This window comes from Equus quagga, chromosome 19 (genome assembly GCF_021613505.1).
Source record: "Equus quagga isolate Etosha38 chromosome 19, UCLA_HA_Equagga_1.0, whole genome shotgun sequence".
NCBI classification, from domain to species: Eukaryota; Metazoa; Chordata; class Mammalia; order Perissodactyla; family Equidae; genus Equus; species Equus quagga.
This window is the reverse complement of record NC_060285.1, coordinates 31,825,187-31,840,872: the sequence shown is the minus strand read 5'-3', so window position 1 is coordinate 31,840,872 and position 15,686 is coordinate 31,825,187. Positions and strand designations below refer to the sequence as shown.

At 37.0% G+C, this 15,686-nt stretch overlaps 1 protein-coding gene across 1 annotated transcript in view; it reads right to left on the bottom strand.

The window, feature by feature from the left end:
- The window catches only part of C19H12orf50 (chromosome 19 C12orf50 homolog), a 34,761-nt gene extending 19,711 nt beyond the window's left edge, over positions 1–15,050 (bottom strand). The window contains exons 1-3 of the mRNA XM_046646049.1: positions 14,997–15,050; positions 12,846–12,965; positions 12,379–12,499 (exon numbers count right to left, since the gene is read on the bottom strand). Of these exons, the coding sequence (XP_046502005.1) occupies positions 12,379–12,499; positions 12,846–12,965; positions 14,997–15,050 (295 nt within the window). The remainder of the gene's footprint in view (positions 1–12,378; positions 12,500–12,845; positions 12,966–14,996) is intronic.
- Between the last annotated feature and the right edge of the window lie 636 nt (positions 15,051–15,686).

Sequence of the window (15,686 nt, the reverse complement as noted above, 5' to 3'; positions counted from 1 at the left end):
TCTAAAAAAAGTTTAATTTTCTTATTTTTGAACATTTGATAATTGGAATCAAACAGTCTGTATTCTTTTTTGTCTCTTTTCACTCGACATTATACCTGTGAGATGCATCCTTGCTTGTGTATTTCTCTTAAATTCATTCCTTTTGATTACTGTATAGTATTCCATTGAATGGATGTACCACAGTTTATTTATCCATTCCACTATTATTGAGCATTTAGGTTATTTCTAGCCTTTGGCCATTACAAACAATGCTGCTGTGAACATTCTTTTATGTGCATCCATATGCACATGGGAATGCATTTTTCTAGGATATGTGCTTCAGAAGTGGAAGTGCCTAGTCCTAAGTTATGCATACCTTTATCTTGATAAGACAATGCTAGATTGTTTTCCGAGTGCTTGTTTCACGTTATAGAACTAACTACAGTCCACAAGATTTCCTAATGCTGTTTGTCTTTGAAAACAATTGGTAGATTTTTAAATTTTTGCCAATATAATGGGTGTGTTACGATATCTCAAAGTGGTTTCCATTTGTATTTCCCTGTTTACTAATAAATTGGTCACCTCTTCATTCATTGATTGACATTTGGATTTCCTATTTTTCAAGTGCCTGTTTATGCTTCCTGCTCATTGTTCTATCACAGTGGTTCTCAACCAGAGGTGATTTTACTCCCTTCCCCTAGAGAACTTTTGGCAAAGTCTGGATGTATTTTTGGTTGTCACAACTGAGAAGATGCTATTGGCATCTCGTGGGTAGAGTCCAGAGATGCTGCTAAACATCCTACAGTGCATAAGGCTAGAGCTCCCACAAGAAAGAACTATTCAGCTCTAAATGGCATTGTCCATGACAACACAGAAACTTGTTCCATGGGTCCTCTGTCTTTTCTTTTGATTTTTCTTCAAATATTGAGTTTGAGTCTTTTATTGGGGTCACACGTGCTGCAAATATCTTCTTCCATTCTATGGTTTATCTTTTCACTCTTTATTTTGGTGAATACAATTTTAATTTTAATGTATCAAATTTATTCATCCTTTCTTTAATAGTTAATACTATTTGTATCCCTATTACCTCCTGAAACTGTTAAAGATTAACCTTTTACATTTAGGTTTATAATATACCTAGAACTGATTTTTATTTATGGTGTGAGAGGAGTCTAGTTTTCCCTCATTAACTGAAAGACAATCTTTTACTCATTGCTCAGCCATGCCTCCTGTTTTAAATCAAGTGTCCGTCTCTGCAGGGATCTGTTCCCAGCTTTTCATTCTATTCCATTTGTCAATGTGTTTAGCCCTTGGCCAATACTACGCTGTCTTAATCTCTGTATCACTTTATAAACCTCGATATTATCTGGTGGAACAAGTCCTATCATTTTGTTATTCTTCAAACAGGTCTTGATTATTCTTGGCTCTTTGCATTTCCATATAAATTTTTGGATCTGTTTGAATTTTGATTGAGATTATTGTTTTCTTTTTAAATAGACAGGTATCAAATCATTATGCCAATTCAAATGTCATTGGATTCATTTAAAGGAGTAATGAAATTTATTTTTAAACGTCAGTATTGATAAAATGTTGGCGAGTACATCCTTTGCAACTATTTAAATTTATGATGAAATAGTTTAGTCAATAAAAATGTTTTAGGGAATAGCTCATCAAAAATAAGGATGACTCCTCATTACACTTTTCCATTTAATATATTAAAACATATATCAGATGAAAAAAGTGATAGGATGGTAAAGACAATGCATTTACTGAACAGAAACCATGCAGTTAGAAATATGGAACAAATCATTCAAGCGAATTATTTGTTAATCAAGTAATGCAAAAACTTCATTCAGATAGTGGTTAAATTTCCCTCTCCACAATAGTTAAAACAATGTTGTGCTAATAATTTTGATACATATTATTATACTTTTGTTGATTTGCAGTAACTTTCCTATGAGATCCCAAATACCTGTGGTCTTTGGATTTTGAGGAACCACTATACATAACATGATTTCCATGAATTTACACAAATAGATAATTTTTTTCACCTTGATTTTTCTACTCAAACCATAGTTTCATGCCACTAAGATCAATTTTAGTGTGACCAGATATAATTAATCTAACTCTTTTGAAAAAGACATTTTTTACATATATTATGTCGTAAACATCTATTATTTTTGTTTGCCCCATAGGCATTCTTTCCCTTGCTTTTGGTAAAAAACATCAGTTTTACTTTGGGGAATCATCTTTTTCCCATTTTCAGTCCATTTAATTTGAGTGACGATGACCTCTAGCCACTAAGGTTAGCTATTTCCCTAGCCTGAACAATTTTTAGGGATAAGCACATTTCCTGCATTGTTAGATGATGTTCAACATTAAGGCTTTAGTTGGAAAAGGATTTCTTCTGAGGTTAATTTGGAATGATGATAATACTGAGCGCTTACTCTTTGCCAGATATTCTTCTAAACTATTAGGTATTAATTCATTAAATGTCCAAAATAATCCCATGACATAAGAACTATTACTATCTCTATTATATAGATGAAGAAACTGGGCCACAGAGATACGAAATTTCCCAAGGTTAAGTTGGCAAGTATGTGGCAAGTTGAGATTTTAACCTGGTCTGACTCAGAGTTCTCCATCTTCGCTTATTTTGCCTCCAGGATCTAGATCTGAAGTTTCTGGGGTAGGTACAGTATATGGAGAAAGCCAGCTAGCCCAGATCTAAGAGTTGGCAAAGGAAGGCCAAGATCCAGCTGAATCTGAGATCAGCTCTGCCCCTAATCTCTTCAGTTACATGAACCAATGATTTCTCGTTTTCTCGCAAATCAGATGGAGTTTGGTTTCTCTTCTTAAAATCAGTGGTGTGCTGGACTGGGCTCAGATCAGCACATGAAAACAGACTGTTAAATTTTCAGGAATTTTGCAAGCCAATTGATATCACATTGGTAGCTTGAAATTATCCATGGTAGGAGTATTTGCTCCATGGAAATTGGTAAATGCTGCTTTTAGGGAGGTATGTCATGTGTGCTGACATTATTCAGTGTTTCCTGCTATAAATCCCTCCATATGTGGAACACAAACGCAAAGGCAAAACTTAGAAGAATCTTTTGCATAAAGAATTCAATTATTTTTAACCAGATAAGTTGTTTTTATTCATACTCTCTGGGAATTGGGTACTATCTTTCCTTTTGCTTGAAAGAGTAAAAAAAGTGCTTATTTTTGTAAAAGTCACAGAGCAGAGGTTCTTCAATTCTTTTTCTTCACTTTTCACTAATTCTTTAAGAACATTCATAGGGAATGGTTTGGTTAGGGCAATAGAAACACTTGTATAGATTTTAAAATACACTGATTCATCTTATTTGCCAAAAATTCTTGCGAAAAACGTTTAATTTAAATCTAATCAGGAGGAAACAAACAAATTCCATTTAAGGGATATTCTGTAAAGCAACTGATCTGAACTCTTTAAAAATGTCACTGACACGGAAGACAAAAAAAAAAATAGGGAAATATAGATACTAAAGAGACGTGACAACTAATAGCAACAAATGATGACTAATTGGATCCTGGATTGGAAAACAAAATGAATAACTCTAAGGATACACTACTCAACATGTCGTCCCACGAACCAAACAATTCCTTAGAAATATAGAACCTCAGGCCCTAGCCTAGACATACGAATCAGACTGCAATTTCACTAGATCTCCAGGTGATTCCTGTGAATATTAAACCTCAAGAAGCACTGCTATAATGAACAATATTGGACATTAGGGAAATTTGAGTATGGATTAAGTCTTAGACATTAGTATCATATCGATGTTAAATTTCCTGTTTGTGATAGTCTTGTGTAGTGTGGTTACGTAGGAGAATGTCCTTAAACTTAGGAGATAGATGCCAAAGTATTTAGGGGTGAAGTGTCAGGATATTTGCAACTAATACTTAAAAGTTCAAAAAGGGGATAAATACATATTTGTACATTATACACATATATGTAAGTACAATAGAGGGAAAAGAAAAAGTAAATAGACAAGATGTTTATTTAGGAATCTGTTGAGGAGCACATAGGTGGATGTTCACTGAACTATCTTGCAACTTTTCCGTAGGTTAAAATTTTTGAAATAAAAAGTTGCAGGAAGAAAGTACAATGAAGGCTGGGCTCCAACACGCATCAGTTTAATTGGTGGTCTAGATGGTGCCTGGGAACTCGTTTGTTTTTTTTGGTTGTTTTTTTAAGTTCCCCAGGTAATTTTAATTCAGAGCCAGAGTTGAGAACCTCTGGATTAGGTGCCCACCAGATGGGGTACCTGGGCTTCTGGGCTGCATGTGATTAAAGGGAACAAGTTCCACTGATGTGTGGCCAGAAATAATGGAGAAAATAAATTGGAGAAAGAAAGAAGAAACCTTCCTTATTTAATGGAAATACCCATAACTCAGGGATGCTAGAAAGAGTCCACTGTTTACTATAAATTAACAGGATAAAGGGAGTCTTCTATTAAATGTAAAGGACCTTAATAGCTTCAAAAGGAAGACTATCAGGCAGGGTGGAATAGAATTACCCCGTCAGGAGGAGGAAGCCCGATTAGGAGAGTCTCATGGGTGGGTCCACTCAAATGACAAAAATGTCTGTGTATACTCGGGTTGCCACGTCTGATTTTTTTCGTGAGACAGTTTTAGTCAGACAGAATTGTGTTTGAATTCAGGGACTGCCACTTAAGAGATGCATTATCCTGCCTAAGATATTTACTCTCTCTAGGCCTCTGTTTCCTCGTCTATGAAATACAGATGCTAACTACATCTATTTTCCAGGTTTTTGTGATGGTTAAATAAAATTAGGCATGCTGTGTGCCCAGCCCTGTGCTGCCACACAGACAACACTTAATATAAGAGATTATTCAAAAACACGAGATATCAGATTTTCTCGTTTCTCATGACCCTATTTTATTTTTTAAAAATCATAACTAAATTTGCAGTTTATACAGCTATAAAAAGCAAGTTTGTAGAGGTCTCAGACTTGACAAACATACATTAGGTCTGGAGAACTAACAGTTGAGTATCTGCCCTTATTTTTGCCCTTTGAGAAGCTCGTTAGATGATGGATGACAACAGACACAGTGTCCAGTCAGGAGAGCATCCAATCCAAACACAAATTGTTCTGGGGTCACCATTGTGTGGCTTATGCATTTACTTAACCCCTCTCCCCCTGCCAAAGAGGAAAGAACTGAGTTGAACAGTTTTGTCCCTCGTAGCCATTAACAATTGTCTTATTCTGTGTCTTACCCCCACATACAAAATATTAGTCTGTGCTTTACAGACTCAAATATTCAAGTCAGTCTTCATTAAATCGTTTAAAAACCATTTGTTAGACAATGGTTCTTCAAGATTTAGAATAAAAAGTTCATGCATACATATTCATTTAGGCTAGACCTTCTAGATTCCTTCTAGAACTTCTAGATTGAACTGACCCAAGGTTCATTTACAGTGGCCAAATAGTCAGCTGTCTAAGGCATCTCTAAGACACTGACTTGGAATAAATAAAAATCAAATTACCCCAGCCAATTGTTCATTATAGAATAACAAGGCAACCAGCCAAGGAGATGAGCAATTGCTTCAATGTTTGAGCTACTGTGTTTTGTTTTGTTTTGTTGCAGGCTTTTCTGGTGAGGAAGATTGGCCCTGAGCTAACATCTGTTGCTGATCTTCCTTTATTTTTTCCCTCCCCCAAGCCCCAGTACATAGCTGTATATCCTAGTTGTGAGCCCTTTTAGTTCTTCTATGTGAGATGCTGCCACAGCGTGGCTTAATGAGTGGTGTGTAGGTCCGTGCCCAGGATCCGAACTGGTGAACCCCAGCCGCCAAAGCAGAGTGCCAGAACTTAACCACTACGCCACCAGGCCAGCCCCTGAGCTACTGTGTTTTCAGTAAACTGTCCCTTAGCAAAATCTAGGGAGTTTCTTAAGAGAAACGGTTTGAGTATTCTGACCTCTAAGTATACTACGGGAGAAAGAACAAGCACCTACCATGCAAGTAAAGAAGATATGAAATGTACTCAGAAATGCCTAGGAAATTCTTATAATGGTAGCAAATACAACTGAATTATGTTTTCTTAGCACTATCATTTGGTTTATCGGCTATTCGCTTTTAAACTTGGAGATGATAACCAGAAGGATTAGGCCTCTTTTTAATATGTCTGCTTTAGCAACATTTAAATGAAGTCTCTTTCAAAAGAGTCCAAAACCTTTTTTAATTTGCTAGCAGGTTACAGTTTAAATTGCAGAAAGACGAAATGGCAGTTTCATATTCTCAGACAAAAAATGCAGAACTCCTGATAATTGCATTTAGTGCTTAAAGATAACATACAGTGGAAAATCAACTACTGAAAAATTGCTTTTGGCAAGTGCTTCATTCTAGAAGAGCACAGCTGGTAACTTAGATAGCATTGCTGTGGATCCAACCCACCCACTTAATATGGACCACATAGTGGGTCTCAATTCCTTCAGAAGAGGCCCTAGAAATGTTCACAGGTTGCACATTTAAATATCTAAACTGTTATCTTATTTTAACCTAAGAGACAGAATTACACACAAATTGTGCAATGCTATGTATGAATCGATACTTAGTTATATTTTGCTGCCAAAAACTTGTCATAATCCCACCCCGAATTTATCAATCAGATGCACTTACTGAAACATAAAAAGTTGGATTTTAAAAAGGGTACAACTTTATAAAGTAAGCTTTGTCTAAGGTGAGAAGATTATGGTCCCAGTTTTTGTTAATAGGAACTCTGGTAGATAGGTGTTCCTGGAAATATTGTAGGAAGTATTAGGTCCCAAAAAGGTCAAATTATACTTTCTGAGATATTGAAATATTTCCAAAATGAACAGGTGATACGGTAGTTCAATACACAATTCAAACGAATTTGGTAGTTTCTTACAGTCTGGAAATTGAATCCTCTTTCCCAGAGCATAGAAATGTGTCTGGGCAGATGGCAAATAGTTTCCTGCTTAAAAAAAACACATAATGTTCAGGACTTCCTAGGGTAGAATTGGCCACTATGTGAAAGGTAATACTGTATTCCTGTGTTAGGTGCTTGGGATTCATCAGTGAACAAAATAAAGATTCCTGCTCTCATGAAATGTTCATTCTATAGCGAGGAGTCAGACAGGAAACAATAGAAGTAGTAAACAAGTAAATTACACTGTATCTGAGAAAACGATAATCTATACGGCAAAAAGAAACTAGAGCAAGGCCAGGAAGGTTGGGAATGTATAGGGAGGAAGTGGGAAGGCTGACTAGATTTCAAATAAGGTAATCAGGACAGATCTCATTAAAAAGTGATATTTGAGTAAGGTTTTGAAGAGGTAAAGGAGTTATCCATTAAGATATTGAGAGAGAGCATTTCATGCAAAGCCCCTGAAGCAGGAGCATGCTAGCATGCTGTAGGAAAAGCAATGAAACTGGTGTAGTTGGAGCAGAGTGAGCAAGTAGAAGAGCTGTGAAAGATAAATCCCAAGAGATGACAGGGCACCAGATCAAGCAGAGTCGTTTAAGCCTTTGTTAGGACTGGTTTTACTCTGAAAAAAATTAGAAACCTTTGGAGGGGTGACATCTGACATGTATAAGAGTATCACACTGGCTACTGTGCTTTTAACTTGCACTGGCTCTTGTGCTTTGAACAGACATAGAGGGCCAAGAGTTGAAGCATAGAAACCAGTTAGGAGGCTAGTGAAGTAATTCAGGCATGAGATAATTATGGTGGCTTGGCCCAGAGTGGGAGTAGTAGAGATGGTGAGAAAAGTCAAATTCTGGATATATTAAGATGGTAGAGTTAACAGGATTTCTGTATGGATTGGATACGGGATATGAGAGAAACAGAATTTGCGGATGACTGGGATGACCTGAGCAGCTAAAAGGATAGAATTCTATCAAACCAAGATAGAAAGACTATGAATGTAGCAGGTTTGGAAGTATCAGAGTAAAATCATGAGTTAAGTTTTGAGCATGTTAAGTGGAAAACGTCTATTAATCACCCATGTTGAATTTAAGTGAAAAGTTGAAGATAGAGATCTGAAGTTCAAGAGAGAGGTCTGGAGTGGATATATAAATTTGGGAGTCATTGACTTGTGGATCATATTCAAAGCCATGGGCTGGATGAGATTACCAAGGCAGTAGACAGATAAGAAAAGAGAACCAAGGACTAACTCCTAGAACATTTCCATGTAAGAGGTTGGGGAAAGAGGAAAAACCAGCGAGGGAGAGTGATAAGAGAGCACTAGCCATGTAGGGGTAAAATGAAAAGGGTATGGTGTTCTAGAAGCTAGATAAGGAAATTATATCAAGGAGGAAGGGGCATCAAATGTGTCAAATGCTGCTAATGGTTCAAGTCGTGTAAGCACTGAGAATTGACCAGTGGATTTAACAATCTGTATATCACTGGTGAAAGGGGCTAAAAAGCCTGATTACCATGGGATTAAGAGAGAATGGGTGGGGAGGATTTGGCAATTGGTGACAGCAAGAATAGATAACCATTTTGAGGAGAACTACTATAATGGGAAAGAAAAGATGGGGTGGTACCCTGTGATAGACAGGGTCAAGAAAAGGGACAGGGATTTTTAATAATTAGAGAAATAAATGCCTGTTTGTATGCTGATAGGAGTGAGCCAAGTATAGAAGAAGGAAGAATTGCTGAATCAGCAATCTTGAGTAGACAAGAAGGGGCAAGATCCAGTTAATTAATGGAAGGATAGGCGTTAGCTGGGCGTATGGATAGCTCATCTTTGGTAAGAATGGAGAAGAGGCAAATACAGATGCCAATAGGTGGGTAAATGTAGTGACAGGTTCTCTTCTCATTACTTAAAGCTTCTCACTTCAGTAAGACACAAGGCATAAGGTCTCAGTAAGACCTGAAGGAGGGGTATGAGGTTTAAGGAGAGGAAAGAAGGTATGAAATAACAGTCTAGGAGTGTGTGGATGAACAGGGAGTATCAGGTAGTATGACTGGCAGTCAGCATTAAGGTCGCATGTGAGGTTTGTGGTCAAGAATTTAACCCCATCAGCACGGTTGTGTATGTTTCTGCAGCTACGTTCAGCCGTAATGAATTCAGGTGCTGAGTAGACAGAGGGTTGTGCTTAACCAGCATTATAGTTGCCAAGCAAATATAGTGAAGCCAGAAAGTAGCAAGAGAGTGGAGAGGGTGTGCAAGGGACACAGTGCCAGATAGAGGTGAGGGAAGATATCTAGGGAGGGAGGGATTGTGAAAAGATGGTACAATCAATGAATTGCCGGTTCCGGGGGGTTAAAAGCATTGTTTAAGTCAGGATTCTAAAAGGATTGAAATAGAAGAATAGGCCACAGGGTGAAATGTATGTCATTGTGATCGTAGGGTGGCAGGTGATAATTAGCATTTAGAGTATGACTAAGAGAGAGTGACAGAGATGAGAGGAGGAAAAGGTCAGTAGAGGAATTGAGTTCAAGAAACTGAGAGGCTAGGGTGTTAGATAGATTTATATATTAAAATCAGCAAAAACTGACACAGGAGTACAGTTATACTGACAATGAGTCAGGAGTTCATACTGCCAAAAACAGGGAGGGAGGACCTTGATGGATGTGTACACAAGCAAAAAACAGCAACACTGAGGAGTAATAATGTCATAATCTGATGACATGAGATTGGTAAAGACTAAATAAGGACAAGAATGAGTCACTTGAGAAATGGGGTTTCTGATACTGACTGATGTTAAATAATAAAAAAAAAAATGCATATATTGGTTTCTTACCCCAGTTCCTGGCACAGAGCTCCGAAAACCCTTGTAATTTCCTAATTAACAAGAGCACTGGGAGCATCTTTTGTTCTCATATTGGGTCTGTGACCCTGGTTCCTGACACAGAGCTCCTATGTCCCTTGGAATTTCCTGCATGATAAGAGTCTTTTATTCTAATGAGATGACTCTTGGTGAGTTCCTGGATGGCTTCAGGATGGGGACTGGTAATCAGGAGAAAGACCAAGCCATGAGTAGAAGCTTGGAACTTTCAGCCCCACCCCTCATCCTCTGGAAAGGGGATAAGGACTGGAGATTGAGCTAATAATCAATCATGCCTACATGATGAAGACTCCATAAAAGTGCCCAAGGTACAGGATTCAGAAAGCTTCCAGGTTGGTGAACACATCCATGTACCATGAGGGTGGCACATCCCAACTCCACAGGGACAGAAGCTCCTGTGCTTGGGACCCTTTCAGATCTCACCCTATGTACCTCTTCATCTGGCTGTTCATCTGTATCCTTTATGATATCTTTTATTTTATAACAAACTGGTAAATGTAAGTAAGCATCTTCCTGAGTTCTGTGAGCTGTTCTAGCAAATGATCAAATCCAAATAGGGAAATCATGGGAACCTCAGATTTGTAGCCAAGTTACACAGAAATTGTGAGAACCTGGGGACCTACTACTTGCGACTGACATCTGAAGTGGGGAGCAGGCTTTTGCGACTCAGCCGTTAACCTGTGGGGTCTGCACTATCTCTGGTAAGTGTCAGAATTGAACTGAATTGTAGGACACCCAGCTGGTATCACAGAGAATTGCTCAGTGTGGGAAAGATTCTGCCCACCTGGTATCAGAAGTATTGCGAATATGGTAGCAGTGTGAGAGTAAAGGAGAAACACACAGGAGTGTTTTTGTTTTCCTAGATAAACTGACATAAACAGGAGTAAAGGGCAGAATTAAATTAGTCCCGGTGAATTCAAAGCAGATAAGTGGACATGATGAGGCTGTTAGAGGGTGACATGGGTGTATCGGACTTCCTCTTGTCCTCTACAGACAGAGAAGAGGAAGTTTGAGGAAGCAGGGTATCAGCAACCTATGAACCCTGCTTATTTTCTCTCAAGATGGAGACTGAATACCTAGGAGAAGGGTTTGGTCCCAGTGCATGGATCTAGTTTTGACCCTATTGAGAGAAGGGAAAGATTACTTCAAGAGTCAGGCTCAGCCTTGATACCTGTTGAAGAAAGTGGACTTCCAGAGAATCCAGAAGTTCTCTGTGACAACCAGATGCCATGTCTAATCGATGAGAATACAATGTATCCCTATAGAACCCAGCCCAGGGCATGTCCTATAGTGAGAAGCCCAGTAACTGTCAGTTACACAGACATTCTACCCTTCCTTTGCCCAGAGATGCAGTTTTAGTTTACCTTTAGTTGAAAGAGCTAATTCTAAAGATAGTAATTTTACCCATAGACCATCAGGAAGCAAACTATTAACTAGTTATAAAGAATTAATTCGATGTCCCTCATGAAATAAAATCACACTATATGTAAACCAATGGGGCCAAGTTAATCACTTAGTAGGTACCATAACTTTCATTCAAGTGGGTTACCTTTCAGTAGTCATCTATGCATCCCCTATCCATCTTTCCATACATCCAATTTTACTGGGTGTCTGTGCTCCAGATACTGCACAAAGCATTGGTAAGGAAACTAGCTATGCTCTCTATCTTCATGATGTTTACAGTCCAGTGAGGAAGAGAATCATTGACCAAGTATTATATGTATGATGAATGCTATGTGGTCAGAGTTTTCCTGAAGAATATAACAAGGGGACCTAAGTTTTAGCTATCCATTTGCCAAGGATTATCTGAAGCCAAATTTTCAAATCCCAAAGGACTGATATCCTGTAAACTCATTTCTAGAACTATTCCATCACGAGAACTATGAAGACTATAGCAAGAGAGTGGAGTAGCTACAGCATCAGGGAAACCTGACATTCTCAACTTCTTAAGCAAGTTTCTTGTATTCACTGTTTTAGGGCATAGTGTCTTCTGTGTCCCCTTCCAGAACCTAGTTTAAGGTTCACCACAGAGTGTGTCAGTATCATGTAGGTGGATTGAATTGTGCCTCAGCTTTTGCAGCAATGGGATTGTATTTTCTCCACAACTGAAGTCTTAGGAAGGACCACATATATAGCTGCTTTTCTAGAAAAAGAAGTGTGCAACCCAGGGCATGCCCTTGCTCTCCCCACCTATGAGATAGGTTTCTGCACATTCACAGGGAGCAATGGTGAGGCCATGACCTCTGAGCTCGGCTCCAGTTGTGTGATGCTTTGCTGAGACAGTTTCCTTCTGCTGCGTGAGGTCAGTCGTTGTCTCACTTTTCAGATGAATAAAATCCACTTTAGATACACAGTCAGAGAAAGTTTAATTGCTCTTTGCTCACTTCATCTTGTTAGCTACCTGATGGCTCATTCTAAGCTTCATCTCACGATTGTTAGAATCATCCCAAATCATCCATTGGCTATTATACCGCATTACTAACCTTGCTGTACTTTATTTAACATATCATTTTATGCTGCTACCCCAAAAGCAGATTATAATATGGTACGTCTATGCTATTTAAAAATTATACTCACTGCTACTTGGTGGTAAAAATAATCCATTGATATTTCGAGGTTTGCTGTGATAAAAGATACAACTGATCTTCACGCAACCAAGAGGCTGAGTTTCCCAGAAGCAGGAAATGCTGCAGTTTTGCTAGGCAAAGGAGATGGGGGAAATGAAATGAGCAGACGCCATATTCAAAATAAATACAGTGTGCTACAACACAACACAGTGTGACAAAAACTATTGCAATTACTGCGTTAGGATTATGTGTGTTTCCTGGGTTTCAGTGTTTCTAAGCTCTGCTCTTTAAAAGATGCAATAGATATTCCTAAAACATATTCCTCCATTTTTCTAATAATTTGAGAAAAGCGCAAAATGCCTAAAATTAAGTAGTGGAAGGAAGAATCACTTCTTTTCTAACGTGTTGTAAGAGTATAGTTCAATATTATTGAAGGGAGACTCATTTAACAATCATGATGAGGCTGAGTAATTCTACCTGCATTTCCATGTGTCTAAATCTGCAAAGTGGATCTAAACATTTTCCCTCTCTCCATAATGAGCACACAGTGTCACTGCCAAGGGCCTCTTCACAGTGTCGGAATCGGCACTGGGAACCCTACAAGAAAAAAGTAAATAGTGTAGAAAACTCAGCATATTAACGTTAGTGTCCAACACAGGTTGCTAGTTAATTAAAGGAAATATGAGTAGATCAAATTAGAATCACAAAAAAACACACTACAAATATAAAGCCATGTCTAAATTTTAGCAAATTAGTCTAATTTTAGTGACAGATTGATAGATAATCTCATGATTAAATAGTACAACACGCCACAAGTTACTGATAAAATGCTATTTTTGTTATCAGTTAATCCATATGGCTCACTAAGGATAAATATATGAGAGAGCAGTGATATTCTTGACCACAGTCCAACGACAGAACAACCTCATTTCTCTTTCTGGAGAAAGCGAGAAAAAATTTTGTTAAGAATCAACAGCCATATTCTAATCACGGAGATGATCTTTATTAATTAAACTTTTCATTAGATAATCTTTTCTTGGTCTATGGAGATACTGTTAAGTGTGTTTATATAGGGAAAATAAATGTAATTACATTATTGTGGAATTTTAAGTGATTACCACATTATGCTGCATTATGTTAAATACATATGCTTTTGCACTTGGTCAACAAAGATAAAACAATTGTGCCAATACATATACACATTGACATCTTTATATACCAATAAATACAGATGTGGATTATTTTGATGGGCTGCTATTAGTTTTTTACTTTTTATGTTCTACGTCCTTTACACATAGATCCACAGTCAGAAAAACTGTAGGCCATTGTCTTTTGGGCAGACAGGTGGGTAACATACAATAAAAATATTCTGTTAAGTTCTTCCCTCTTTTAACATGTTCCATAGTTGTTCTTTATCTTTTATCACCCTTTTACTCCTGTCTTCACTCTCTCCCCCTTTCAAAAGTGAATCTGTGGATCTTGTAGTACAAGTTAGTGGGCAGGGGCTAGATAAACTGCTATTTGAACTCCTGGATCCATTACTTGTCCATAGTCACAAAATTAATACATTACTCACCCTCTCTGTGCCTCAGTTTCCTCATCTGTAAAAAGGGAATAAAATGCCCTCCTCACAGATTGCTGTAAAAATTATGTGAGGTAAGGTATTGTGACTGCTAGTATTTTAATTTACTCATTTAATTACTTTATTGAGAAATTGCTACCCATCGATCACTGTGCTAAGTACTTGGGTACATTGCAGTGAAACAGACAAAACTCTCTGCCCACATGGAACATAAATTTTACTATTATTTATCATCCCAGAGTTTAATCATAAGGTAACAGGCAATAGAAGAGAATCTAATTCTTACAGTCAAAAAAGTTGACTCCATTCAGGTTTCCTAGCAGAGATGAAACACTTTAAACCACAAACATCATGTCTTTCGCTGTGTTCATTCTGGCATGAACATGAAGCTCTAAATTTCTGCATTTACCTGATTTCATTGTGATCCATTAATCCTAATCTCTTAGATTAAAATTTTTTCCCATTTAACTTTATAAACTTTATATTTAGCTAATTTGTTTATATTACTTCTTTCCCTTTTTCCATGATATTAAATATTTGCGGTAAACTTTTGCTGTTACTTTACTTATACTTTTGACAGGGGAAAATTCAGCAATTGGGTTAATGAATTTCAAATAGGAAATCAGATTTATTAAGCTAAGTTTGATAGTGACCTGAATTTAACCCTCTGAATTTATATGACTGGAATCTATTAACCAAAACAGTATGATGTATCATATAACATTTGAACATTAGGAATTTGATGTCTCAAGGAGCCATAAAATAGGCAAAAGTGCCACTGAACATCAAAAAGCCAAACGCAAATAACTGGCATGTATGATGGTAGTTTCCAATAAACAATAATCTTAAATTATCACAGATTGTCTCAGAGAAATTCAATATATCAAAAATAGATGATAAGTTTTTACTTCAGATTTTAAATATGTAAAACATTTTGCGGGAAAATAGTAAATTTTGATTCAGCAATGCGAATTATTGCCATATCCTTCTTTCATTCTACTAAAAAGCTTAAGCATGTGAAGTACCATAAATTGTACAATATTTACCTTTATGCATGTGGAATTAAAAAAGAAATAGCAGTCATTTCCAACTTCTGCCATTTTCAACTCTCTTGCTGCTAATCCAATGTTTGTTAATATAAAAATTGCAGGAATGAAAATATAAGAACTATCAGTATGTAAGGGGGAAAAAATTTCTTTTCCACAGTCTTTCAGGCTATCAGTAGTATTCCTTTAAAACTGACCTCCTGTTGACAGTATATTACACAACAGATAATTCTTAAAGAAATTTAAATTAGAAGATACCTTCTCTAGCTTTGAAGAAATGTTGAAAGTGGTTGCTAGTAAGCACACAAACTCAAACTTCCAGAATTTTCCTCACTGTTACCTAATCCATTGTTTGCTCATCATAAATGACCTCATATGTAACTGTAGGCTAGTTTGCCTTGGTGTACGAGTACTGGACAGCATTTCTCTTACTGAATTCTAGTATATTAACCAATAAAGGCTAGTAAAAACAAAATAGTATGTTTTATCTTTTAATTTTCTGCTTGAATACAGGCTATAAACTAAGTTCATAATTTTATAATTAAAAATTAAGTATTTCACAAGTAAATAGCTATTTTCTTAAACCCTCTTATTTCTTGTATATATGGTTTGGAAACAAAACTAAAATTTTTAAATAGGTAAATACGCTACCTATATTCCAAGATAATAAATAAAATTACTTAAATATGT